The sequence below is a fragment of the Thermochaetoides thermophila genome (assembly GCF_000221225.1).
Source record: "Thermochaetoides thermophila DSM 1495 unplaced genomic scaffold scf7180000011820, whole genome shotgun sequence".
In the NCBI taxonomy this organism is placed as follows: Eukaryota; Fungi; Ascomycota; class Sordariomycetes; order Sordariales; family Chaetomiaceae; genus Thermochaetoides; species Thermochaetoides thermophila.
The window spans coordinates 3,302,923-3,329,891 of record NW_006383036.1 but is presented as its reverse complement, the minus strand read 5'-3'; the positions used below and the strand labels follow the sequence as shown (position 1 = coordinate 3,329,891).

Sequence of the window (26,969 nt, the reverse complement as noted above, 5' to 3'; positions counted from 1 at the left end):
AGTGTAAACGGAAGAGAAGATAAAAGATGGATGGATGGATGAAAGTATTCCAAGAAAACCATCGAACCCCTTGACCAGATCTAGTACGGATCATCCTCTCGCCGACCACCTGCGCTCAGCGTTACAGTATGTACATACGAATGCAAGGCTAGGATCATCCAGATGCACATCGATCGACTTCTGGGCCCTGTCTGTGCAAATCCAGACTCCCCGAAGAAAACCTGGAACAACCAAAAAAAAAAAAAGAGAACCACACTGTGTAGTAATGCTCCAAGCTAAATGGGTTCGAACCCTGTCTGCTCTGCACGCGAAGCTGTGTATCGCGAATCGTGATGGATATTAGGTATGGAGGGAGAGACAGTATTCGTAAGGTAAACAGTAAACCGTATACCGTACCATGTGCCAGAAAATGAGATGGATGCCGACTGAAACTCGGTACGTCGCGTTGCAGTGGGCGGATGTTGTGTGGTGACAGGCACCACCTATCCGTTTGGAGCATGCACACTACCGAGCAGTGCTGCGTAGCCACCGAAGCGAGGCCCAGAACCTAGAACGAGCAACAATCCTGCTGCCAAGCTTTTCCTCTAGGCTGTGTACTGTCCCCCCGTTACGCGACTTCGATCAAGGTAAGCTTTCGCGTGGCAGAATGTCACCCCAGAATCTTGTATCGCATAGCTGGTGAGACTAATCCGTAGCGCTGAATAAGAAATCATAAGCAGTAAAATTCAAAGAGCTCTTAATATCCATAGTCTCTTTCAGATCCGTCGTCGATCGAATCAAACGCTACCGCGGCGCCGACCCTGTTGGTTTCGGATCCTCGGTCACCATCGAATCAAATGCCAACGATGGAGCGCGAGAGAAAGACCCCTCGGTTGCTTAGTCAGCATATCAAAGACAAGACCCATCCATGGATCCGAGGTTCAATCTTGAGACTGCGTTTGAAAACATTGGGCTCATGGATGTTAACCCCAATCCTTGATACCATTTCCTACTTAATCATCATAAACCAACGGCATCACCATTCCCCCACTGAAAAGTTCCCTACCCTTCGGCGGCGAACTCACCCTCCTCACGCACACAACCTTCACCATCCCCCTCTCTCCCCGTCCTCGATTCAACACCTCCCTTACCCTCCCACAAAACCTCACCCTCTCCTCCTCCCCAACCTTCCTCCATCCGGGCCGATCATCCCACACCTCAATCTCGACCTGCCTCAACCCCGGCATCCTCCCCAACCCTTCTTCAACCCACCTCCACATCCCTCTCTCGTCTTCCCGTTCCCTCTCCTCAACCCACCGATCCAACGGTCCCTTATAGTTGTCGCCCCTACTCTTCACCTTCTCCTTGGTCGTCTCTTCGTCCGATCTATCCTCTCTCCCAAGAACCGACACCCCGACCCTAATCCTCAACCCTCTCAGGCCCAATAACATGCCACACAGCTCCCTCCAGATCTTCCCCCATTCTTGGTTACTCCCTCCATTGCATCCCACCAAATCTCCCAAACAAACCTCGATCCTGAGCCACCGGACAGCCTCCTGCTGCCACGGCTTAAGTCGTTTGAAGAAAGCCCTTGCCCCTGCTACTCCGGCACTATTTCCGAAGCAGGAGAGGAAAATGAATTCAGAGGTTGTGAAGGGCAGGTGGCGGGATTCGAGGTAGATTTGACGGTTGGTGAGGAGGAGGGAGGAGGGGAGGTAGGATTGGGGACGATCCGGGGATAGTAACAACAAGCTCTTTAGTCTGAGGGCGGTTTGATTGTTGGTATTGTTTTGGTCGGATTTCGGTAACTGCGGTGAGGTGTCGTCGTCGGCTGGGCTGGGAGGAATGAGAATGGGAGCTACCTCATAGCGGTCTGGAATTGGGGCTGGGTAGCCTTTTGAAGGGGAGCATGGGAGAAGGGGAGTGAGGGAGAGGAGGTGGCAGTAGATCTGGAGACGGATTTCGGGGGGTAGGTCGAGGAAAGTGAGTCGTCGAGCGCAATTGGTTGTTGGCCGGTTAGGGGCCGGTGACGTCGGTGAGGTATAAATCGCCATTGTAGTAGACGAGAGTTTTGACGTCAGTCGGCCAGGTAAGAAGGCATTCACCTTATCTCTAATCCGTTGTGTGTTGAAGAATCAAACGTATCCAAAAAGGCATCATTGGTATCGCTCGTTCGGACCATCTCAGAATTTATGTATGCCCATCGCCAGTCTCAACGTCTCACAAGAACGCCTACTGTTGTACCAAGCACCCACGAATGAGCGCCAGGGGGCTGAGCAGCAGGCTTGGCACCAGCAAGGAGAGAAAAATGATCAAGTGCAAAGACCAACCAAGAATGCCATTGGCAGTCGCAAAGCTAACCTCGACTAAGGAAACACCACGCACACGAATGTCAGATCTCACTTGCATTCGTCGGATCTCGCCTATTTTGTGGTCTGAGTCTATGTACATGTTGGGACCTGAGTTCGCTTGTGCTTCCGTATTGTCAGGTAAAGGAGGGGACGTGCATACTATCTGACCGGACTTGACATCACGCGTTGTACAGACGCTCTGTGGGTGAAGGTTGATCCTGGAGGGCGCCGTTATGGCGCCTTTCTAGACCCTCCAATCTGTGCTGAAGATTTCCTAGGAGAGCCGGCTTCTCGTCTCATGATACTACTCAAGCATTTCTGAATGGCGGAGTACATCTAGACCCCGACATTGCGTTCTTTTGCAGTGCCCCGCCTGCATCCGTATCTGTAAGTGCTAAGAGCACACAGTATGAGATGTAGAGATGGGAAACACTCTTCCGTGCTACGCTTGATACTTGTCTTGGCGGCGCCGGCTTGAATCCGCTTCAATCGTCATTATTGCAGACCGAAGAGACGGCACTGCATGGCAATACGACCAAATTCTCCATCCACCGACATGGGAATTGGTAAACCCGATACAGGCAATTGCCATGGCATCCGACCATCCACGTGTCATTCAGCGCGGCGGCGCCGGCCGCTTCGCAGTCTGTGCGACCTTTCTCATAGCCTCGAATTCAATATTCCTCGACACCCTCGTATCTCCCCTGGCTGCAAGCCAAAACAAATACTCCGGCTGGATAACCGGCTTCTTCGCCGCGGCACCTGCAGTACCCGCTCCAGCGCCCTGGCTTGCAGCACCCCCCGCGACACCAGCAACCCCTTCTTCCTCCTCTTCCTCATCCTCATCCTCATCCTCATCCTCATCCCCCAACTCCCTCTTCAACCCTGTCCTAACGTTTTCGATGCCCATTTCTTGTTCTTCAACTGTGTATTGTTTCTTGAGCTGCACCGTGACATAGTGGTGCAGACTATGCTGGAAGGTCTCTAGCATATCGGCCCATTGCTCATTGAATGGGTCGGAGGGGACGCCCTCATCTTCGTCGTCCAGGCCATACTCGTCATCATCACCGTAGCCATTCATTCCACGCGTAGGTGCGCCGCCCCCTGGACCGCTGAGTTTACTCACATCGATCCCCGCTGCGCGTGCCGTTTCCCTCGCCTCCTCTACCCAGCTCTCGACTTCGGGCTCGAGTTTCTTGCGCAAGAGTTGTAAAAGCATATGTTCCTGGGTACGGCCGGGGAAGTTGGTGGACGGGTGGATCGCGATGCGCTTGAAGATGTCGGAATTCTCGGTCATGAGCTCCTGAATGGAGCGCAAGTTTTGTTGGAGGATGGAGGCTGAAGCTTGGAGGGACTCACTGAGCGGTATGTGGTGAGTAGGACGGGTCAATATTTTTTTTTGGGGGGGAGGGAGGTAAGAGAGAAACTTACTATGTGGGAAGAGGTTCGGTGCGGATAAGATTGCCGGCGAGGCTGGTCAAGCTGCTTTGGAGCTGTGCGAAGCGGTTACGCAGAAGCTCTAATTGTTTAAGCTCCTCGGGAGCGAGGTTGAGAGAGGCCATTGTTAATAGCCGTAGACGAGAATTTAGGCTTGAACAGTGTGGATATTCTTCGTTTAGTTCTAACAATTTCTGCCCATTCCTGGAGGATGGATAATTGCTGTTGTGAGGTGCGAAGCGAAAGAGTTCAAGTTGATGGATGGTTGTGTTGTAAGTCCGACGCAGACAGCCTTGTGCCTGGCTCAGTCCCGGGTTAGGGTGAAGAGTAACTTACAGGCCTAACCCTAACCCTTATGCACTTCCGCATGTTCCCTACAGTCCAGGAGTTACATGCATCCTTGAACATAACCCATTTCTTCGATGGTCCTTTGTTGTCTTTGTTAGGACATTTTCAATCATGTGAAGTTATCAAGCTCTATGTTTCATTGTGTATCTATCGCTATGCTGAATGATTGCTCAAAACAAGGCTGTATTACCAGAAACGCCTAACAAAATCATGCTAAACCCAGACAAGCAACCACCCCCATGGAGGAATGAACCTCCTCACTCCCCATGCGACCCAGCCTGGTCAACCACCACGCTCCTCGCCTCCCGCCCAAACTCATCCACTGCCGGGAACCTCGCCCTCCTCTCCAAATCATCCAGCGGTATATGCGACCGAATATACTTCTCCCGCCCATCATCCACAGGACTATAGTCCCAGCTTGTAAACTTGCCCTTCGTCAGCGCCGCCCACACCAGCCTCCTCTTCCGCTGCGAATGCAGCACCTGTTTTGTGATGTCCTCAAAATCCCACTTTTCTTTTGCCTCCCGTTCGAATGCTTCGAATACTTTCTTGATCTTTTCATCCCTCTCTACTACCCCGGACTTAACAAGATCGTTCAGCTCAAGCGGGTCTGCAGCCATATTATACAACTGCGACCCGTCCGCCGGGCAGGTCACGTATTTCCACTTCCCCCGACGGATCATCATGAGCGGGGAGACGGTACCCTCGCCAGTATACTCGGCGAAGACCTCGTCGTGGCCTTCGTCGGAACGGCCTTCGAGGTGCGGAAGGAGGGAGACGCCGTCCATGGGGAGGGATGGGTGTGGCTTCGTGCCAACGAGGTCGCACATTGTGGGGAGGATGTCGAGAGTTGACACGTTGGCGGTCACGCGATGCGGAGTGAAGCGGCCAGAGGGGTCGTAGATTAGGAAGGGGACGCGAATGGAGGGCTCGAAGTAGTTCATTTTGTACCTGGGCTGGTGAGTTACATGCTTGACCGAGGGAGAGATGACTTGGGGGAAGGGGAGCCGGGGGGGGGGGAGAGGGGGAGGAGAGAACGTACCAGAGACCTCTCTCGCCGAGCATATCGCCGTGGTCGCCGCTGAAGATAACGATGGTGTTGTCTCCTAGACGGCACTTCTTGAGAACGTCCAGCAGCTGGCCGACGCAGTCGTCGACATAGCTGACCGCACCGTAGTAGGCTCTTCGGGCACGCTTGATCTGCTCCTCGTCGAACTCTTGATCCCAGAGGTCGCAGACCTTGAGTAAGCGCTTGCTGTGGGGGTCCTGCTGCTCTTTCGGAATCTGGACCTTAGGCAGCTCAATGTCGACGCCCTCGTACAGATCCCAGTACTTCTGCTCAATGGTGTATGGATCGTGTGGATGTGTCAAGGAGACCTAAACCTCTCGTTAACCTCCCCGGTCACATCATCACCCCCTATTCTTGTCACTCACAGTCAAACAAAAAGGCCTCCTCCCCTTCACCCCCTCCCTAACATGATCATACAAAAACTGCCTCGCCCTATACATAACCTCCTCATCATAATCCAACTGATTACTCCTAATACAAACCCCCGCCTGCAGTATCGAACTAGCATTATGATACCACTCCAGCCGTCTCTCTGGCTCATCCCAATTCACCACCCACCCAAAATCCCCCGGATAAATATCCGTCGTCAGCCTCGTCTCATACCCATGCAGCTGCTCCCCCACAAAATGCATCTTCCCCGCAAGCACGGTATGATACCCTCTCAGACGCAGGTAATGCGCGTACGTGGGGATGTCGCTCGCGATCTGGCAGGCATTATCGAAGGCGCCAATTTTCATGGGGAGGAGGCCCGTGATCATGGACATGCGGGAGGGGGCGCACAAAGGGGAAGGGCAATAGGCGGAGTCGAACAGGACGGATTTGGTGGCGAGCGCGTCGAGGTTGGGCGTGAGAATTTGCGAGGAGGGGTTGTACATTTTTAGGAGGGGCGCCGAGAGCTGGTCGGCCATGATATAGAGGATGTTGGGGAGCTCTTCGAGAGGGGTGTCATTGGTGGTGTTGCCGCTTCGGGTGTTGTTAAGGGGTTTTGGGGGGGAGGGAGGAAGGGTATTGATGTCTGGTGCCATGGTGTTGGTTAAGGACTCGAGGGAAATGCCTGAAACTTGATTTCTACAAGCGATGATTTCCGACTAACACAATGGCCCAAAAATTAGAAGATGTTCAGGAGAGGAAGAAATCTGGAGTTAGAAGTCAGTCTCCGTTGAGATCTACCCTCCTCCCCAACCACGCCAGCGGCGCCGACAATATGATATAATCCGAATCCATCGGCACCAGCGGGGACGACAATCAGAGCACGCAATCCTCTTGACGCAATCCAAAGAGCGTGCGCGATGGCGCCATTGACAACTGGGATGAGACGGCAGGCAGGGAAGTGTCTTCTTCACAAGACCGGCGGCCCGGCTATCGTCAACCACGCCCATCCCAGGAATCGCTGTGTCGGGATGAAGGAGGGCAAGGGTCCAGCGATCTCGACTGGGAGCTACATCACTTAATGTTAGGGGCTGTGGAAAGCCGTGAGAGCGGCTAGATGTCAATCCTGACTGGATGTTGCCTTCTTACGGGAGCAGGCAAGATCCTCTCGATCATGGTTCAGCTCGCTTAACAACACTCAAAGTTTTAACATGTGCCCCTTATCAGTGTCAAGGATATCACCACCAACTTGCACGTTCCGTCCCCTCATCAGAGTGGAGTGGAAGTAATGTGGGGTAACCAGGGATCGGTCGTGACATGCTGGAGAGGAAACAAGAGTTCTGGAACCCCTCAAAAGCTCCTTTTTATGCGCAGTCTAATTTATTTATGGATGTTATGGCTTTAAGATATTCTTTTTGCTCGGAATTCCGACAGGCTTACCTTGAAACCGCTGGCGCTCATCCGAACCATTCCGTGGCGTAGAGGATTGAAAGATAGGGCACCGCTGTCTGATGTGGTTATGATTCTCTTCGGCATCGCGTTTTGGGCCATTGGATGATGGGCCTGTCACTGCCACACGTGTTTGCGTCAAATACTCAAAGAAACGAAGTCAGAATCAAGCCTGTCTGGACCCATGAAGGAGGAAAATATATTAAACGGGGCGGCCTGCGCCAAAAAGAAAAACCAGGAGCCCGAACTAGCGAAATACAGAGGACAACCGCTATCTAACCGCGGCGGCGCGTCGTCGGGCCCTTGCTCTTCGGAGTCGGAGTCGAAGCGCGAGGGATGTCAGCCGCAGACGAGGTAGCAGCAGCAGGAGCCACAGAGGCGGTCTGCTTGAGTGGTGCTTCTTTCTTCTTGCCCTTCGCCTGGGGGGTCGGGGCATTCCAGTAATAGACCATCTGCAGCGCGAGGATGAGGTTCAGGACAAAGCCCGCAAGGAAGCCGTAGAGGATTAGCTTGTCGTCGACCTCCTGGAGGGTGGTGAAGACGCGTGCGAGGGAGCCAAGGAGGTAGTTGAAGACCTGGGGAAAAAGAGATGGTTAGAAACATGAACGCGATCTCGAGCGTTGGGCCTCAAGGGCCACGACTTACAGCGAAAGCACTGAGCTGCCCAGTGCTGCCCTGCTGCCAAATAGCCACAATCTGCGGCACCTTGCTCGCCACACTCAGCATACCACCTCCCACCTGGAGGTAACTCAGCTTCTGCATATCCAGCACACCTTCACTAAACAGCGTCGCGACAGCCGCCGCAAACACAGCAACGAACAACGCCGCCATGCTCGCGCGCCCACTATAATTCAGCACCAGTACTGTAATAATCACATTCTGGCCCAACACGAGCGCCGTCTCGCCGTACGTGCTAAACGGAAACCGATTCCGAAAATTGTACGCGAGCGAGATCAGGTAGCTGCTGGTCTCGAGCAGGTAAGAAAGGAAGGATATGCCGCTGGCCGAGCGCGACTGCACGAGCTTGATGATCTGGGGCACCTTGACGACGGCCGACGCGCCGACGATGCCGATGCCCAGGGCCTTGCTAATGGCTAGTTTGAGGCATTCTGTGTTCTCGAGGTCGACGTCGAGGAGGAGGGCTTTGTAGCACGAGTCGCCAATTAGGGAGATGCCCAGGTCGCGGATGGGCGCGGGGAAATTGTGCGTGATGGGTTGCAGCGCGGAACGGAGGAGGTCGGCCATTTTGGTTGTTTGTTTGTTCTTACGTTATTCGGGATAGTCAGTTGGTCAATTGGAGGTGTCCTTGACGTAACGTAGCCCGGATTGAAGGTACGCGACAACGGTTAAGGTACCTAGGCTGTGGATTGTTGGGCAGTTGTTGGTTTGCTTGAGGATGCGTGTCACTGTTGGCGAAGTTGGGCTGTGGACAAGGGTTATGAGAAAAATGCCCAGGGACGTCATCAGCCCAGAACCGCCCCACATTCACCCGAGGGTGCGACCATGCATCTCGGAGATTTAAAAACCGATTTGGGCCTATGAAACTACTTCCAATCGGGAATTACATCCAAACTTTCTCAGGCCACTATTCAGTGAACGTGATTTGACTTTAGAGAATCAAGTAGTCACTTGCCGCTTAATTTCGCAGTATGATCATGACATCCCGAGATAGTATAACTATTACCTAGGTATTGTTCGCTTCCTCACGCCCAAAGCCTCCTTCATAAGACATGCACTGCATGGGAACGACCCAATGGATGCTTCAAGCGTTGCCGGAGAAAAGCCCATCCCAAGTTTAACAGTAGCTTTTCCTTGTTTGAATCGCAGTTCTGGAATACATCGAAGCAAAAAGCTTCGCCCCGCAAGCAGCGAACCAAGACCTAGATGCCCGAAAGAACAACCCGTATGCTGCCAACTTGTTACGATGATGGCCTCCACCTCGTACTCTCCTTCGGGGACCTCTTCGTCATCAGCCGACTTGGCTGCGACCTTCCTGCTCCTGACAGGCTTCTCGGCAGCTTATTTAATGCCATCAATTTCCATAAACGAAAATTGACTTATGCGATGGGTCTTACAACAGCAGCCTTGGGGCATCCCACGCTTACCCTTCTGGCCTTAGCAGCGATTCTAGCACTAGTAACAATGCTAACTGCTCAGGCGGGGCAACCACGCTTACGAGCCGGGTTCAGTTCGGGCGTAGGCTCAGATTCTTGTTCACGAGTCTCAAAAGCCGCGGACTCGCGCCTACCTGCGGAACGATCCGCACACTTCGGTCCTACTGAACTCTTGGTGGACCTCGCGGTTTTGGCATCCGAAGCCCTTGCGGGCGTTGTGGTAGATGCTAACGAAGACCTCCCTCGCCACTTCCGGACGACGGGACCGGAGGGGATCTCTTTGCCGACTCTAGCTCAACGATATTCATTTCAGCCTCAGGGGCACAGCCCTCGTCGCTGTTGTGTTCAACCTTATCATCAAGGATGACGACAGTCATGCCGCCTGTTTCGTTGGGTCCAGGGCGATGCAGGTGAGGTTGGCTCAATGGAGCTGTAGAACGACAGTTAGCATTTGTTGGCCTCTATTGGATTAAGACACCTGCCGCGACTCTTTCCCGTTTTGTAGAGTGAAGAAGCTTGAAGTTGAAATATCGGGGAACCTCATGAGGTCGAACACAACCTGAAAACGAGTGACAACTGCGAACACTCTGGGGTTAAATAAAAAAAAAAACCAAGGGCACAAAGCGCGACGTGAAATGATGACATAACGGGCGATTTAACAAGATGAAAGGCGCAACTTCCTGTATCAACTTCAATTTTGAAAAACTGAACTCAAAAAGGTCGCTATGGAATAGCGGAAAGGGGCTGAGAGCTCCCTCTCGATATCTTCACTATAGAGCATCTTATGATGCAAGGAGTGGGAAATCAGACGCTGGATAAAGTTTGAGATAAACCGTATTCCAGACCAACCGCGCGAGAGAAGATGCTAAAGAAGACGATGTCCGTTAGTCAGTCATAACTCACAAAAAATCAAGAAATTTAGGCGGAATCCATATCTTCGTCTTACTTCGATTGAGACATGCCGGCACTTTCAACACCAACCTTAACCGCGCGGCGATGGAGTGAAAGACATCAGGGTGATGTGGTAAGAACGTGGGAGTAGCGTGATGATGTAAACATCAGGTTTTGGGGTTGCGGGTTAAGGAAGCAAAGGTCCAAGTGGCTCGTGTCAATTAACCTCCTCTAAGGGAGTTCTTGGGGTTTTGGCCGAGGGTTTTTCTGAATCACTTCAATAGATTCAATGTTATGCATTAATCGCAATATTTGGGCACGATTGAAGAGGTCCCTGTTGCTTCATACCTTATCTCCAGGGTTGAACAGACTTTCATCACTCCATAGGCTTGAGCTGTAACTTGCTGTCTTGTTGCCACGTTATGTTGAATTACTTATAAGTTAGGTCAGATCTCTGACTGGGAGTTCCGATTTGTCATTATTTACATCCACTGTTTGGGTAGGTATCTCAAGAAGACAGGTCTAAAGCAAAGACCACATGAAGGACCATATCAGTGGGCGGACGGTCAACAGATTAAAAGACAGGCCCGGATGGTGAACACAGTAGTTTCAGAAGAAGAAAAAAAAAGAAGAAGTCTAATCCGACTCGGAGTCGGAGTCGGGCAGCTCCTCAAACCTGCCTTCTTGCACCGCCTTCTCGATAGGATTCTCTACCGAGATGACGCCAGACTTCTTGACCCTATGTTCATCGTTAGCACCCATAGAAGAGCAATCAGCAGCTCAGGGACAACTCACCTTTCAAACAGCACAAACAACCTTTCAGCTTCCCTCTCCTTCTCCTCCTTCGTCATAGGTGGGATCTCAGGATAGCTCTCCTCGTCCAAGAACTGGCCCGTAATCGGGTTGATCGGCCTGTTGATGCTGCTCCCCTCGCCAGTACCATCACCCTTCATGGCCTCTGGAGGCACAGGAATCTTGTTATCGAACAAGAAGCCCGAGGCATACCCATACCCAACATTGTTCACAAACTGGTGCGGATCCCGTGACGATATATCAAAATACAGATGCGCGACCGACTTCCGGAACTCGGGGGCAAGCGGGTTGCTCCAGTTGCGCAGCAGCCTTGACGGCAGCGTCTCGGCCTTGCCCAGGACTTGCTTGCGGTCCTCCTCGGTGGGCAGCAGCCTGGTGCGCATGACGCGGCGGACGGGTGAGTCGGGGAAGGTGTTGCTGCCCTTGCTAGTCGCGGGAGCAGGCCCGGCCGCCGCAGGAGCGTTTTGGTAGACTGCTTGGAGGACGCACACCAGCGGAGTGACGGATTGCTCGAGGCCGTCGTCCGAGTAGACCTTCATGGAGATGTCGAGGAGGTCAAGAAGGCGGTTGACAAGAGAGTCCGGCGTGTCGGGGTTGGCTGGGTATACAGTGGGTTTGGCGGCTTCGCTGCCGAGGTTGAGGTTCATGAGGGCGTTGATCAGCAGGCTGAACGGGGGATCCAGGGGTGTCTTGGAGGTTTTGGGCAGCTCGTAGCTGCAGAGAATGGTTGCGATGGGTGGAATGGCATCGTCGAAGGAGCTGATATGGTTCGTGGCAAACCGAGTAACGTTGAAGATGAGCTTGAGAGTCTCTCCCAGGGCCATCTCGACCATTGGGTCAACTTTAGCCTTGCCAGACTTTGGTGTTGAGGCTTGTTCGGCATGTCTCTTAAGGTTTTGAATAATGGACTCGGCGAGGTGATGTTGCTCTATCAATTTCGGTAGATCGACGTTGGTGCCGTAAGTGGTGAGAAAAATGAGGCGAGAGAGGAGGAACTCATCCTCGACGGTACCGTTCTTCAACTTCTCACAAGCTTTCGGCTCATACCCAAGGTCAATGAAGAGCTGCCGGGTTTCCGCTTTGAGAAGCAAGGCATTGCAGAGAATCCTGAGGGCACCGCGGGATGTGCTTTCCGAAGTACTCTCGAAGGCATACTTGGCAAGGGTTTCCAATCCCTAGGGATATGGTAAGCCTCATTCAAAACAATCCTAGTGACGAAACAGGCGTAGGTACCTGCTTGGTAAAGATGGGGTCGGCATTGGTTGGGTCACGTCCAAAGATCTTCAATTCCTCGAGAGCAGCGTCACGTTCTAGGGGAAACTCAGCAAAGACTCAACCACTAGCTATGATGGCCAAACAAACCTTGCGTTGAAAGCTTCATGTCCTTGAGATCTTCAGTCAGCTTGTCCATCAACTTGGTGACGGCATCAAGCTTAGCTTTGTGATCTTATCAGCCACTGTTCTGGATACTTCCTTTAGGGACGGTGTGGGCTGACATGGCCCCTACGTACCTGGACCTCGCAGTGTCCCGAAAGAAAGTAAAGCTCCTGTTTGCATCATACTGGAGACTGAAATACTCTCGTTAAGAAGGTATCTTTGCGGAAGAATGCGATGAAGTTGCTGGGTAGATGTCTCTTGAGACGTTGATGTTTGACCCGGACTTTCGGTGAAAGTGGGGCAGGCTGTCTGGATGGAGGGGTGAAGCTTTAAGCTGAGAGCACCCAGCCCCAAAGCTCTGCCGGGTTTTTAGCAGATGACTTCAGGCGAAACAGTGGGGATCCTGGAGTTGCGCTCAATATATCATCGCTTCAATTTCCACAACATTGCTAGTGTGCACATATGCGTTTCTTTTGTGGGTTCCATACATATCAGGGTTACGTGAAGGGAAGGAAAATTCCACATGATTGTTGAACCTCGCCTTGACTATACCTGTGCTAAGAGGGTTCCCAAAGAAGTTGACTTTGTAAAAAAAAAAAAAAACGTGTCTGTAGGCAAATTAAAATTGGATCGCTTGGTCTCTCTCGTTGTTAAACCTAGATGTCCAGCAGCCCGGATGAAAGTGTGGTTGAGGACCTAGTGACACTTGACCTTTTGCGGTTGAGCCTGTAGGTAACGAGACGTCGTGGCAGAAGAGCACCTGTGGTCATGTTTATTCACCTTTCACCATAGGTCCGGAATCGAACAGGTAGGTGGTGAAGATACCTTGCAGTCTATGTACGTGCCCGCGTCTCTCGGAGAGCGGTGGAGTTATTTATCCAACACTGGGTGGGAGTGTCAGTTCCGGCACAATGCAGGTCTCTCCGTTCTCCGGGTACTAGGCCGATGTTTTCGGCTCGGGAACGCTGCGGAACGGAGATGGACAAACGGCGGCGCTGACGGCAGACGCTGCTGTTGATGGGACCGTTGGGCAAAACGGGCTTGGCGGCAGCCTGAGCAGGGCCTCAGGGTTGCGAAAAGAGGGGGGTTGACTGGTGGGGCAAGCCGCAACATGGTGAACTGGCTCTCCATTCGACCCTTGCAAAATGCCAAAGTGCCACGCGCAGTTCTCAACGCGCCGCGTCTCCAGAAATCCGGGGACGCGCATCGCGTCAAGGCCTGTTAATTGCTTGTGCTACCCTTTCAGATGAAAGCTTCTTTGCAGCTACAGACCGCAAACCTTTCATCGCATGTGCAGTCACCCATCTAGCTGCTGCTCTTATCGTTGCAGCAACTGACTGCACTGAAACCGACACTCTTTTCGTTTTTCTCTTTTTGTGGGATTGTGATCTTTTCTTAGATTTCCTTCTCTTCCTGTTTGTGCCTTTCTGCTAAAGGTCAGTTGGAGTTGGGATAACGGTATTGCGGACTTCGTCTCAATGCTGCTGTACTTCCCGTAACCAGGCGACAGACAGCTTGCAGCCAGTCTATCAGATCTGTCTGCACGGCCTCTATCCCCAACCTAACAAGCGGCATCCTGAGCAGAATGTCATCGCCGGTTATTGTCTCTAGTCTCTTGAGCTCTCTGCCTCCTAGACCGCCGACTCCACCTCGCGAAGCACAGCATGCTCCTCTTGAACCAGACAGAGCCTCACTCGGACTCGATAGCTGCTCGAGCATCCACACTCCTCCTGGATTCCAATCGCCCACTTCATCCCTTGTGACCACTTCTACCTCCCAGAGACAAAAGCGGGTCGGCTTCTCAGCTCATGCGGAGTATAAAGATCCCCCCATATACCCCGAGGGCGATAGCACCAAGCAGCATCCGACTCCAGCATCCCTCCCTCGAAGCGCATCAAAGCCAGTCAAATCGATCCTGAAGGTGACGAGATACGTCCCGAACCCTCTAGAATCGACCAACGGAGAGACCGGCAATCCTTCGGCTTCCCATGCGGATCTGGCCGTCATGTTGGATTCTACGCTTCAGCAGCTGGCAGGCGGCGACCGCGACACCAAGATCGACGCCTACATGATATTGACACGCGCATTACAGGCTTCGATCAACGTGCCGGACCGCGACGCCTTGCAGGATAAGATGAGCCTGTTCACGCAGTTCATACAGCGAGACATTACGGCTAAAACCCCCGAAGGCAAACTCGACACTTCCCTCGTCCACCAAGCCATCAACCTTCTCAGCACCTTTCTCCATTACCCCACCATCGCCTACCACATCTCCCACGATTTCGCCGTTTTCGTGATCGATCACTGCATTCGATCGTTCGGCGATGCCTCCACGCCGAAAGATACGGTCCGCCGTCTCCTGCAGCTCATCTATCTGCAGAATTTCACAGCAAAGGTCATGACTTCGGACAGAGTAGGACGGTTGATCTCGGCATTACACAACATTGATGAGCGCTCGAAGGGGAAAAGCATTATCAAGAACCGGGTTACCGTCTATCGGAAACTTGTCCAGCAGGCGCGCCAGCGGATGGTTGTTCACTCGGATTGGATCAAGGATATGTTCACAGACATGCTGAGCAGCATCAGTGAGATCCAATCCTCTGCCATCTCATTGGGTTTGGAGGCAGCCTTTGCCCTCGGTCACGAAAAGCTGTTTCCCAAGAAGGTGATGGAAGTTCTCAACACGTTTTACGAGGGTCGGCGGTACATCGAGTTCTACGAGGAGAAGCTGAAGACCATGTCCAAGGACAAGCATCAATCTGCTGCCGTTCCAGCCATCTGGAGCGTGGTTATCCTCCTTCTCCGGATCCCTTTCGATCAGTGGGAGTTCGCGACGAATTGGCTGTGGATTGTGCAGAATTGCTTCAACAGCGCGGACTTCCCAACCAAGATTGCCGCCAACCATGCCTGGGGGCGTCTCGTTTGGCTCATGCAGCTGGAACAGCGGGGGTTCAAGAGAAACCTGTCCACATTGACTACACCATTCGTTAGCCAGCTGAAGAGGAGAGGCCCCGGGAAGACATCAGAAGAGCTTCGCCGGGCTGTGTTCAGTGGGATATGCAACCTCTTCTACTATGCCTTCAAGCCGGGCACACCTACGCCCCTCCTCGACACCTACTGGGACAACAGCGTAAAGCCAATTGTCTCCAAACTTCTCGAGCTCGCTCCTACCAGCGCTGACGAATACTTCACCGAAGCATGCGCCATACTCAGGGGGCTCTTCGACTACAGGAGGCAGAGAAAATGGAGAGAGGACCGTATCGTTGAGCCCTCGCTCGTAAAGGCCGACGAGCTTCCAGCCATCGACGCCAGATGGATCAGAAGCAACCCTGGCCGGATCATGGCTCTAGTAGAGCCAATCATTCAGCGCAGCTTTAGCGATCATTTTGGCAGCCAAGGTTCCGCACCTTCCGCGGTCTGGAATGCCCTTCTCTCAGCCGTTGCAGCAGCCTCTTGCAAGGATATCAAGCCTGACCGTGACACTACACTCTTTATCAATGAGGCTTTGAGTGTCTTCCGGAGGATATGGGACAAAGGCCCGGAACTATGTAGCTGGGGCAACCAGCCTGCCTGGGAACAATTCCTGACTTCTGCCGGTCAGTTTCTGAACACCATGTTTACCTCGCTTGGCACCCTGCCATTCACTGAAAGGTCTGGGAAGCAGCAAGCACAGTCCAAAACACCTCTTTACACTCTCTTCTCAGTTCTTTCATCTCCTCCTCCCAATTTACCTGATGAATCGATGTACGCAGCCATGTTCTCCAGCACGTTCGGCCGGTTCGTGGAATCAAAAGCGCCGAGGGTACGGATGGACATTGCCCGGGATCTGCTTTCTACTATTCCCATGGACGCACCCCGACCCTACGGCCCTTGGCTCTTTGCTGCTCAGAATGTACTGTCGTGGCTCGAATATGAGGAAGAGAGCAACCACTCGACCACGTCTTCTGGATTGGAGCCGCCAATTGGCAACGATTTCCGAGAGGTTGTCAGGCTACTTGAGCGTGGCGTCAGGTCAACTCCAAACCTCCCTTTCGACGAGTGGGAGAAACTGTTCCAGGCTGCGACGGCTCGGGTACGAAAGGAGACGGGAGACGCTGGGGTGAACATCGTCGTGGTTGAACCTTTGGCTAAGATGCTCCGCGAGCAGATTTCGTCCCTGGAGCCTGACACCATTAGTACCAGGTACATTCAATACGTGACCCAACTTGAGTCAGCCGCAGCGCAGGAGCAGGATGCAAAGGCTGTGAATAACGCTCGGCGGCGACTTTGGGGTACCGCGCTTGCCGGCTCTCGTTCTTCGACTGTTGATACCCTTGACCACTTCTACAAACTCGTCAATGAGACGCTTCGTCGGGCATACACGGCCTTCAGCTCTGAAATGTCAGAGACGATTGCCACACTCTTCCGGCGGCTCGATAACTTCCTTATGACAACCCACATACTCCTCTTCCCTCGGGCGGTCTTTGGCTTTCTTGATGGCATCATTCTATGGTTCCAGGACAGCAAGCGCTTGGTTGGGTCGAAGGGCAGCAACCTCCATGAATATGTAAGTCATGACGCTAGTTCCCTCATGACTTGGAAGATTAACATCTATCTAGTTCTACACTGTATGGGACACCTTTCTTCACTTTGTCAAGCAAATCCCAAATCGTGAGCAGCAGCTACAGGCCCTCGAACCGTTCTTTTGCGCCGTGTTCAACTCGACTCACCTGAAAATTGTTAACATGGGCATCGAGGCGTGGAACTTGATGTTCAAGGACACCAAGCACCTGGACTACCCGGAACAGCTGAAAAGCGTGCTTCTCGGGTTGCAGTCTCGTGTCGACATTGTTCTTCCCGGAATCGAGCCGTCGAGCGTCTCGGATGCTGGGCAGCAGCAGCCCATGTACGTTGATTCATTCGACCTCAGCCCGCCGAAGCTGGCCTCTACGAGATCGAGTCGTAATGCATCTCCTCAGCCGCCATCTTCAGCTATCAGATCTTCACCGTCGATCAAGCTTAATTTGCCTATCCAGTCCTCGCCTGCCGGACGGGTCACCCGATCGCAAGCCAAGGCCCTTCAGAGGAGACCTAGGCATGATGATTCCCAAGTCTACTTTGCCCCAATCGAATCTTCTGATCCGGGCAGCCCTCTCGACTCTCAGCTGTTGACTGAGCACCAAAAGGAGGTTCGCGAGCGGCAAAAGGAAGATGCCCTTCTCTTCTCTGAAATCCGTCCATCTAGCCCTGGCACCAAACGAAAGGAGCCGGCCGACTGGACTGGCAGTTCCCAGGAGCGCTCCGCCGCCACTCCTGAGCCTGACGGTGCGTTTGACGATTACGTGTCCTCGACACCAACGCCCCGTCGTGGCCAGCCACTCCCGTTGCTTGATTCGGACATGATAGATCCGCCTTCGTCGCCGCCACAGCCGAGACCGAACCCGTTGAAAGCAGAGATCAGGTCGAGGTCTATCTGCAACAGCTTGCTACAAGAATGGCAGTTCTCATCTTCGCCGGTTTCTGGCTCACCTACACCCACACGCATCATTCCCGGATCAAACAGCCAGCGTGATGTGGCTAATGTTCCAGCGACAGATGATGATCAGCCACGGCTGCCAGTCCGTCCTGGAAATGACGACACCAAGGGCGAGACCGACTCGGCTGCGGAGGAGGTCATCGAAGAGAGCGTGATCCTGCCCTCTCGGTCTCCTAAAGCCCCTGCAAAACAAGTCGAACTTCCCGCGGACGAAGACCTCTCTATTCCGCGTCAATCACCCCTCCCCGATCCCGCCCGCGAACGCGACCCAACTCCCATGTCCGACGGCCGCGAGGAGTATGTCGATGCTCCGACGAGTCCGTCCCCTTCCCCTAAGCAGACCATGAAAACTTCTGCTGCTTCTGCTGCTGTAGAGGGTCCCGCCGATAATGACAAGTCGTTCGTCAGCAATCCGTCTTTTGATATCAGCGAGGCAGACGAGCGTAGCATGCTTCGTCTTGTTGTGGAGATTGATTCACGAAATCTCAATTCGGCTGAATATAAACGGTCGTCTGCGAGCCTGACTGGGAAGGGGCTGGCTGGGAACGTAGGGGAGGTTAGCCCGGGCTGTATTGTCGTTCGTGATGAGACTCCGAAAAAGAGTGAGGTGGTCAAGCCGGTCACGAAGAGAGCTAGGGCTGGGTCGACTGTTGCGGGGGTGTCGGAGAAGGAGGAAGACGTTCCTGTGAGCTCGCAGCAGCCACAGTCGGCGCAGACAAGAAGGGGCCGTCCGCCGAAGAGGAAGAGGGCGGGTTCTAAGGCAGATGTGGCGGGTGCTACCAAGAGGCAGAAGAGAGAAGGGAGTGAGAAGAGGGAGAGGGTGTCTGCTATCCAAACAGCAATCGTTCCCAGCTCCGACGCGGAGCCTCAACAGCAAGCTGTTCAGTCCAGAGCTGTCGAGGCCAAAGAACCTCCTTCGAAAGAAGAGGAACGCATGCCTAGCTCGTCAGCAGATCTTTCCAGCTCGCAAGGGCTTAGTACCAAAGCTGATCACTCCCAGCAGGAGGAGGAGGAGGAGCAACAGGCCCTGGCTCTGTCGCCTCTAACCTCGTCCGCCGCTGATGTTCTGGACATCGAAGGCGACGATGATTTCGAGGTACAGTCACAGATTGCGTTGGAGACGTTGACGGCTAGTCAGAGGCAGCAGCAAGAGGAAGAAGAAGACGAAGATGAGGAGCTTCCTGTTGAGGTGCCTATGGCTTTGCTTACCACTACCGCACAGCAGGGGAACCAGCAGCAGCAAGTTGTTGCTGCTGGCCAGGAAGAGGAAAAGAAGAAGCCTTTGACTGTGGGCAACCAGTTCCAGAAGATGATGGAGCTTTTCCGCGCAGGGCTGGACGAGCTGCGCATAGCGCGGCTGTCTAGGCAGGAGGTATACCAAATCGAGGATTTGTTTATGGATATGAGGAGGGAGTTGTATGAGGCGGAGAGGAGGGGAAGGAGCTGAGTTTTTTTTGTTTCCTTTCCTATGGTGCATGGTCTATAAACAGGGCATTGTTTTTTTTTTTTTTTTTGTTTCTACTGTTTGGTGCTGTACATGGGAATTGGGTCGAGCAGGTTTTACTCAGGATGGTTTATTATCTAAAGGGTTCTGTTTTGGTTGTGTTCACATTCACATTGAAGCAAAAGAAGGCATTGACTGGCATGGCATAGATGTCTACCTAGCCTGTATCCATGAATGAAGCAGGAAAGTGTTGGGCTGCTGTGGCACATTGAGATTGAGTTTGTATGAGAATGGGTGTATAAATAAAATGATGATACCTGAGCTGATGCCCAGCTGCGACATGGACAAGTCTACTGCTGAGTGAGAGTCTAAACAGTGTCTTGATGTGATTAAATGTGATAATTCTTAAGCTTAACAGCCTCTAAGCCTCCAAAGCTGTGACACAATCACTCGCCTGACAGGACAGTCACAACCCAAAGGTGATGGCTCTCATCACGATCCCGCGGCACGAACCGACCAGGGGCCCAGCTGTAGGCTGATGTTTCAGGTTATGCAGCTCGACGGCTAGAGCACCTCTAGCTGGGTTATTGAGTGAGGGGAGGAGGTGACAGAGGGATCCACGATGGTTGCTGCTCGAGCCTGATGGATCTCTGTCCGTGGGTCCTTTGCCCCGCCACGCTACCCCTCATCCTTACGCTGATCAGCCTGATCGGCATCAAGCTCAAGGATAGATCAAAGAGTTTTGAAGGGGGTTGATGTCATTGTCCTTGTCAGAGTCTCTACTGTGTATAGAAAATAATAAATACAAAAAGATTCTGGGTCCTTGGGTCTTCTAGTGTGTCTGGTTGTATCGGTTTAGCATTGAAGGTTGCAGCAGGTAGGCTCAGGCTGAAGTGTTCTGGTGTTGCAGTGAACTACGTGTAGGCAGGGCTCCCCCACTTCACCAATTGCCAGGCTTGCCCCGCAGCAGCAGCTCCAGCTCCCGAGCAGACGGACATCCCACCTCTCTATGTTCCTAGCCGCATTCGTCACTCCCTACCTACCTTTCTGGCAAGCTCTTCTTTTTCTATCCAACCAACCTAACCAAGCCACAGGATAGCTATCTACTAGCTTGTTCACATCTGTTCGGGTCAAGAGCCAAGCTCACCTTCTCCCCCCTCTTCTCGTTCTTGGACCACTCAACCCAAGCCGGGCAACTAAACCACCACCCATCTATAACCTCTACAACCTACAAGAGCTCTCCTCGAGGACGATCCCAAGCCTAGCAACGCCTGTAACACCACAAAGCCGCCAAAATGGTCGAACGCCCCAACAAACCCAAGCTCGTTCCTCTCTCCCCCACAACCGCCACTCCTCAACCGATCGTCTCCTTCTCAGACGACAACTCCCGCGTGACGGCCGAGCTCCCCTCAGGCGAGTCCGTCACCGTGCTCCTGTACGGCGCAACAGTGATCAGCTGGAAGGACGCCGAAGGCCAAGAAAAGCTCTGGCTGAGTGAGGCGGCCAAGCTGGACGGGAGTAAGGCTGTGAGGGGTGGGATTCCGTTGGTTTTCCCTGTATGTTTTTTTTTCCCTCTCCTCTCTTATTCATACCTACCCAAGGTGTAGGGACTTCAGCAGGAGAATGCTGACAGCAATATAGGTGTTCGGCCCCCCATCCCCGGACCATGCCCAAACGGCGAAACTCGTCCAGCACGGCTTCGCGCGGACCTCGCGCTGGGAATTCCTCGGCAAGTCGACGTCCGAGTCCGCAGCCGGCGCGGCGTCCGTGAAACTTGACTTCGGGCTTAGCAGCGCAGCGGAAGGGCTCGACCCTGCCGCGCGCGAGGCCTGGCCCTTCAAGTTTTCGCTCATCTACAGCGTCACGCTCTGCCCGGGCAGCTTGACGACGGCAATTGTGGCTACGAACGACGATGATAAGCCGTTTGACTGTCACGCGTTGTTCCATACTTATCTCAGGGTTGACGTATGTTTCCCTCTTGACCGTTCCTCATCTCCTGTACGAGCTAACCTCCGCCGTAGGACATCTCCTCTGTTTCGATCTCCGGTCTTGATGGCGCCGCCTACATCGACAAACTATCCCCCTCCGACCCCAATAAGACCGAGTCCTCGTCATCCGTTACAATAACCGGCGAAACCGACCGCGTGTACACTCCCACCTCAAACGAAATCACCGTCCTCCAGGGCGACAAGCCCATCTTCCGCATCACGCGCGACAACCTTACCAACGTGGTGGTATGGAACCCGTGGACGGAGAAGGCAGCTAGCATGGGCGACTTTGCGCCGAAGGATGGGTACAAGAACATGCTTGTGTTGAACCCGGGTCGGTGGGGACTTGGCAGGTTGTTGAGCCGGGGGATGCGTTTGAGGGGGCGCAAACTATTAGCTTGGTTGGGGCGTGACGTGTGCGTGTTGGGGGTTATGAGGGAAGTGATCGGGGCCTGAGGATGAGGAGGGGGAGCATGTTGTAAAGAGGTCATTGGGCGTAGGTAAGGAGGGGAGGTGGGGGGGGGGGGAAGGGATGGTAGAGTTTTGCATATACCTGTGGATGTGAAGACAAATCAGGGGCTGACTCCAATGAACGATACATTTTTAGCAGTTTAACTTATGAGTGAGGTAACAATTGATGAAAATAGGATGAATTCTTCATAACGGTATACCGTTAGGTTGTGTAGTTAACGACTTAGGTTTTTACCGGCACCAACCAGGTCTCAAGCAACCGAAATCATTGCCTTTCCGATCCCAGAGCACCAATTTGTCATGCTCACATGCCATCCATTTTCCTCCCCAAACGCCAAACCCAACCGCCTTAGTCAGAAGCAGCCTTCCTCCTCTCACTACGATAATGATCAGCAATCAAAAACGCCAACTCCAGCGCCTGCTTCTCATTGAGGCGAGGATCGCAGAAGGTGGTGTAATTCGTCGACAGATCGTCCTCCACCAGCCCCTCGCTCCCGCCTAAACATTCTGTCACCGCGTCCCCCGTCAGCTCCAGGTGCACTCCGCCCAAATAACTCCCCTGCTCCTTGTGAATCCGCAGCGTCTGCTGCAGCTCACTGAAGATGTCGCTAAACCGCCGCGTCTTGATGTTCCCGACCGATTGGGTGTTGCCATGCATCGGATCGCACTGCCACACTACCGTGCCGCGGTACTCGCTGTCTTCGACGGCGCGGATGTGCGCTGGTAGCAGTGAAGCGACTTTGCTTGCGCCGTAGCGGGTGATGAGCGTGATTTTGCCCGGTTCGCGCTTGGGGTTTAGGGTGCGCAAGAGGGCGAGCAAGTCCTCGGCGGGAGTCGTCGGGCCGACTTTCACGCCGATGGGGTTCTCGATGCCGCGGAAGAATTCGACGTGGGCGTGGTCCAGCTGGCGGGTGCGGTCGCCGATCCAGAGGAAGTGGGCTGAGGTGTCGTAGTAGGCTTTTCTGTTTTCGGAGGGAGGGGAGGTTGGGTCTTCCAGGAGGCGAGTCAGCGCTTCTTCGTACTCAAGGAGCAAGCCTTCGTGGCTGGTGTAGAGGTCCACGGTGTGCAGCTTGTCGCTTTCGGCGCCGATCGTGTTCATGAAGGCGAGCATTTCCTTGAGAAAGTCGACCGCTTCTTGGTACTTGGCTTTTAGCTTGGGGTCGCGCACGTGGCCTAAGCTCCAGTCCAGCGGCCGACTCAAGTCCGCAATACCGGATGAGATGGCCGCGCGGATGTAGTTCAGCGTGGCGGCCGAGTAGTGATAGGCCCTGGTTTAAGTCAGCGAGGTGTTACACGGAAACAGTCCGGAGTGAAGACATACTTGACCAGCCTGCTAGGGTCCAACTCCCGCTCGTCAGGATGGAAACCATTTAGAATATCACCTCGGAAAGAGGGCACCTCGCGGCCGTTGATGACCTCCGTGGGACTAGACCGCGGCTTGGCATACTGGCCAGCCATGCGACCGATACGCACCACACGCTTGTCGGCGCCCCAGATGAGCACCAGACTCATCTGGAGCAGCAGCTTGATCTTGGACTCGATCGCCCTCGGCTCGCAGTAGTCGAACAGCTCGGCACAGTCGCCGCCCTGGAGCAAAAAGGCCTTGCCTTGAGCGACATCACGAAGGTGCTGCTTCAGCCTCACGATCTCGCGGGGATGGACAATGGGGGGCAGGCGCTTGAGCTCGGACACGGACTTCGCGAGACCCTCTTTGTTTGGGTACTCGGGACACTGCTTGATGGGCTTCGATCTCCAGGAATCGGGAGTCCACACAGACGCATGCCCGTTGGCCTCTAGGCTTGTGGTCGTGGTGCTCATTTTGATTTAGGGGCGAGATGGGTATCGTCAAAAGGTTTGCTAAGGGGAAATGAGTCAAAAAGTGAAAGAAAGGCTTTGGTACTGCAGGGTACCACGAAGGGAGAGGAGCAAAGCGAGGAATAAGTGAAAGGCAGGCAAACAAAAAGTTTCACACAGGATAGAAGTATCAATGCTCGTAGGGCTAGGTATACAATATACTTGAGGACAGATGGGATGAAAGAAGGATGTTTAGGATTCGAGGCTAAGAGTTAAGTATTATACGGGCGTAATATACTAATCCTCAGGAAGGAGGAGTGGCTTTTGAGTGTTTTGACACATGGGATGTTTGGCCGAGTCCATGGCGCCGCCTGCGACCCTGCGATGACTCTTGACTCTTACCAAAAAAACTGTCCCAATCCAGGTGCGATGAAAGAACGTCGAATTGACCAATCGCGATTCCTCCGTGCCTTCCAGTGGGGTTGGCGGAGCCACGACCATGCGCGGCCTTGGCGCTCGGCCCTAGTGGTCTAGCCGTTCTTGGCTTAGCGCACCCTCAACAACCCCTCCCCCACATCGCAGCTGGCCGAGCGCGAGAGCCAGAATTTCTGACGGCGCAGCGTGCGTGTGTCGTGTGTGATGCGCTCGCAGCTTGGAACAGCAGCAGCAGCCCACAACGACAGGTCCCACTGACCTTGCATCGCGTCTCCAATCCCTCCTCTTTAGCGCCTCTAATACGAATTATTTAACCCATCACGATGGCTGCCGAGGACAGACAGCCCGCCGACATCGTTGAGGGCGCCACCGCAGGCGATGTCGAGGAGGAGGTGGCCCCGGCCGCCAAGTCGGCCGAGGACCGCAAGGCCGCCGCCGCCCTGTCCAAGCTGGACGCACACGCCGACGAGGACATGGCCCCGGCCCGCGAAGTCGACCAGGAGGCCGTCAAGAACGCCATGAGTGCGCTTAGCGGCGCCTCTACGGAGAAGAAGGAGGTCAAGAAGGTCAAGGTCGACCCGGCTGATGTCAATCTGCTGGTGGGTTTCCCGGTATAGTCTCTTCCCGTCTGGTATGTCATGAAGGCTAACAAGAGCTCCCTAGGTTGAGGAGCTTGAGCTGTCGAAAGCCAAGGCGACCGAACTGCTTAAGGCGCATGATGGTGATGCCATCAAGGCTATGAAGGCTTATATCCAGCCTGCTTTTTAAGGGATGCAGCCAAACATCTAGTTGCTCTCAACTATTCATATTGACCTCTCGTCGATACTCCTCGACGTGTAGGATTTTGACTACTTGGGCCACGACTGACGGTCCATCCATGGAAGAATGCAATCTGACCCCTTCCATCCAAACTTAACCTCCTTTTCAGGACCCTTGGCATTAAATGTCTGCGAGATCCTGTTGCGCTCTGGGCAAAATAGCAAGCTTAGGAAGCACGATACCCCTCGAATACAAGAATATTTTGGAACTAATGCAACAAGAGGGCGGAATCACCTAGTGATGGACGAGAATTATAATGTGGAATGCTGTGGGAAGCACTCTTGGTATGGAAAGGACCATGAGTTGGTCACAGCGCTTCATCCGGATGCAGTGGTTTCCATCATGTTCCCCCCGCAGTTCAAAAAAAAAGTCATTGAGTGAGTGATCGCTGTGTACACACACTCCAATTCTCCTTTGCCTGGAGTCGATGTTTCCAATGCAGTTGCGGCTTCCCGTCGTCTCACCAAAACAAAGCCTCCAAATATGAGCTTGCAGCCCATCACGGTTCGCCAAACAGCTACTTCTTCCCAGATCCCGATACACCCCACTGTTTTGGATCACCTCCTGCTTCACCTCATACCTGACATACCCCCCCCCCCCGGGAAACCTGTGTCGTTATACCGTCGGGTATCTGACGTGTCTGGCTGTATGTTCCATGCTCCAGCTTCTGATGAGCCGTCGTTTTCGAGTTCAAAGAAGTAGGCACGTAACTAGCCTCGCTGCTCGCCCGACACATTGGAGCAATGCTGCTGTCATTCATACCGCAGCTTAACTGACACTGACTGTCGTCGGGCGCAGTGTATCTTGCGCTGCCTCTGCCATCGTTGTAGAATGTGCTATTGTTGTGGTTTTGATAGCAGTAGGAGCCGTCCCTGCAAGATGGTGAATTAACTTGGTAGAAAGGAGCATACTGATTGGAATAGTGGTCGCCTGTGCGACCGTCCCCGTAATCTGGTGAACATCAGTGATATCCTTGGTTGGTGTTAGGTACTGACATGAATTCGAGGGATCAAACGGCATGGATAGTCTGGAGAGTAGACTGCTAGTTTTCCTGACATCCTAGTTTGTGCCACTGCCAGCGTAAGTGAAATCCCTGTCGGGCGTTTTGGCTGCTGTGATCGATATTGACAGTGTTGGAATTGCAAAAAAAAAGACAAAATAAATAGATAAATAGAGAAATAAAAATGAAAAAAAAAATAAAAATCAACAGTGATGGTTACGGCGATGGATGTAACTGATATGCTGGGAGGGAGAACAGAACCCACAAAAGAGCTGACTTTGAGGTCAACAAGAAGGGGCATGGGGGGGCATGGGGAACTTGAATAGATACAAGCAGCACCTCCTGCTCAACAGGTAGGGACAACTTATTCGCTCAACAATGGTGAAACCCCCACACGGAATTCTTTCCGAAGTGCTTTTAAAGGTCAATGATATCTCCTGGAACGAATGCGTCAAGGCAAGTGACGAAAAAATGTGGCAAGCTTGCTCAACCTCTTATCGTTACCTTAGCTATCGAGGTTTCCAAACATATAAAAAAATGCTACCTGTACCATCTCATGAAGGAGATATGTAAAGGTCATTGTGAGTCCTACTCTGGTCACCACATAGACACCAAGTTTGCTTACGAGATTTGCTGGTGTTGCGATCCAGACATAGGTGGCCTCAGAGCATTAGAGGTCTAGGAAAGCATAGCCGCAGGCACAGTTTTTCCCAACTGACTTATTGCAGCAGTAGTTTGGTGTTCGCAACCCTCCTCAATCTACCATAGTATGAGAGTGCTGTTTACTAGCTCGAGCTCTTAATTAAGCCCCAAGTATGCAAGGATTAAAGATCCGAAGTCTAAACAGGTCTAAAAGCACATACCCATCTCGCACTTATTCACTGGGTTTAGAAAGGTAGAATCTAAAGGGAGGAGGCTCATAGGATGGAGCACTCTAGCTGGTTTGCATTCGCATAACTTGACAAACACCATTAGTAAAACGCTTATTCATATGGTTAACCATGATATTTGTGATAACTTCTCTATCACACACTCATCAAACCTGTCACGACCAACAACGGCTCTATCTGGGAAAGTAGCTTCCGTGTAACTGACTAATCGGAATAAAAGGAAGATGTAGCCCATCAAACTCGGATATCCACCCAAAACAATCAAGCATTGGGAAGGTGTTGACCCTCAACAACGGTCTGTGCTGTTGAGGAGGAAGGAAGGGAAAGCCATAAGGGTGTTTGCGATGTATATAAGATTCCAGGCAGGGCTATCTGGCCGAAGAAGCTCTCCAGTCAGCAATATTACATACAGTTGC

At 52.9% G+C, this 26,969-nt stretch overlaps 9 protein-coding genes across 9 annotated transcripts; 3 read left to right on the top strand and 6 right to left on the bottom strand.

Moving 5' to 3' along the window:
- Positions 1 to 992: 992 nt before the first annotated feature.
- On the bottom strand, positions 993 to 2,033 carry CTHT_0058910 (uncharacterized protein; the record flags this gene model as incomplete). The annotated part of the gene is made up of 1 exon (XM_006696147.1): positions 993 to 2,033. The coding sequence occupies one exon, from the start codon at positions 2,031 to 2,033 to the stop codon at positions 993 to 995; it is 1,041 nt and encodes a 346-aa protein (XP_006696210.1).
- A 913-nt stretch (positions 2,034 to 2,946) lies between these two features.
- Positions 2,947 to 3,892, bottom strand: CTHT_0058900 (uncharacterized protein; the record flags this gene model as incomplete). Its single annotated transcript, XM_006696146.1, has 2 exons — positions 2,947 to 3,688; positions 3,762 to 3,892. 2 exons carry the CDS (start codon positions 3,890 to 3,892, stop codon positions 2,947 to 2,949), a joined length of 873 nt encoding a protein of 290 aa, XP_006696209.1.
- Positions 3,893 to 4,372: 480 nt separating this feature from the next.
- On the bottom strand, positions 4,373 to 6,209 carry CTHT_0058890 (sulfuric ester hydrolase-like protein; the record flags this gene model as incomplete). Its single annotated transcript, XM_006696145.1, has 3 exons — positions 4,373 to 5,066; positions 5,158 to 5,492; positions 5,550 to 6,209. The coding sequence occupies 3 exons, from the start codon at positions 6,207 to 6,209 to the stop codon at positions 4,373 to 4,375; spliced, it is 1,689 nt and encodes a 562-aa protein (XP_006696208.1).
- A 1,068-nt stretch (positions 6,210 to 7,277) lies between these two features.
- On the bottom strand, positions 7,278 to 8,247 carry CTHT_0058880 (uncharacterized protein; the record flags this gene model as incomplete). The annotated part of the gene is made up of 2 exons (XM_006696144.1): positions 7,278 to 7,577; positions 7,648 to 8,247. 2 exons carry the CDS (start codon positions 8,245 to 8,247, stop codon positions 7,278 to 7,280), a joined length of 900 nt encoding a protein of 299 aa, XP_006696207.1.
- A 2,396-nt stretch (positions 8,248 to 10,643) lies between these two features.
- On the bottom strand, positions 10,644 to 12,201 carry CTHT_0058870 (uncharacterized protein; the record flags this gene model as incomplete). The annotated part of the gene is made up of 4 exons (XM_006696143.1): positions 10,644 to 10,746; positions 10,803 to 11,995; positions 12,054 to 12,130; positions 12,183 to 12,201. The coding sequence occupies 4 exons, from the start codon at positions 12,199 to 12,201 to the stop codon at positions 10,644 to 10,646; spliced, it is 1,392 nt and encodes a 463-aa protein (XP_006696206.1).
- Positions 12,202 to 13,782: 1,581 nt separating this feature from the next.
- On the top strand, positions 13,783 to 19,159 carry CTHT_0058860 (telomere length regulator protein rif1-like protein; the record flags this gene model as incomplete). The annotated part of the gene is made up of 2 exons (XM_006696142.1): positions 13,783 to 16,743; positions 16,796 to 19,159. 2 exons carry the CDS (start codon positions 13,783 to 13,785, stop codon positions 19,157 to 19,159), a joined length of 5,325 nt encoding a protein of 1,774 aa, XP_006696205.1.
- Positions 19,160 to 20,451: 1,292 nt separating this feature from the next.
- CTHT_0058850 (putative carbohydrate binding protein) lies at positions 20,452 to 21,600 on the top strand (the record flags this gene model as incomplete). Its single annotated transcript, XM_006696141.1, has 3 exons — positions 20,452 to 20,712; positions 20,798 to 21,121; positions 21,178 to 21,600. 3 exons carry the CDS (start codon positions 20,452 to 20,454, stop codon positions 21,598 to 21,600), a joined length of 1,008 nt encoding a protein of 335 aa, XP_006696204.1.
- Positions 21,601 to 21,964: 364 nt separating this feature from the next.
- CTHT_0058840 (phospho-2-dehydro-3-deoxyheptonate aldolase-like protein) lies at positions 21,965 to 23,433 on the bottom strand (the record flags this gene model as incomplete). The annotated part of the gene is made up of 2 exons (XM_006696140.1): positions 21,965 to 22,883; positions 22,937 to 23,433. 2 exons carry the CDS (start codon positions 23,431 to 23,433, stop codon positions 21,965 to 21,967), a joined length of 1,416 nt encoding a protein of 471 aa, XP_006696203.1.
- A 734-nt stretch (positions 23,434 to 24,167) lies between these two features.
- CTHT_0058830 (uncharacterized protein) lies at positions 24,168 to 24,612 on the top strand (the record flags this gene model as incomplete). The annotated part of the gene is made up of 2 exons (XM_006696139.1): positions 24,168 to 24,443; positions 24,508 to 24,612. 2 exons carry the CDS (start codon positions 24,168 to 24,170, stop codon positions 24,610 to 24,612), a joined length of 381 nt encoding a protein of 126 aa, XP_006696202.1.
- Positions 24,613 to 26,969: the final 2,357 nt, after the last annotated feature.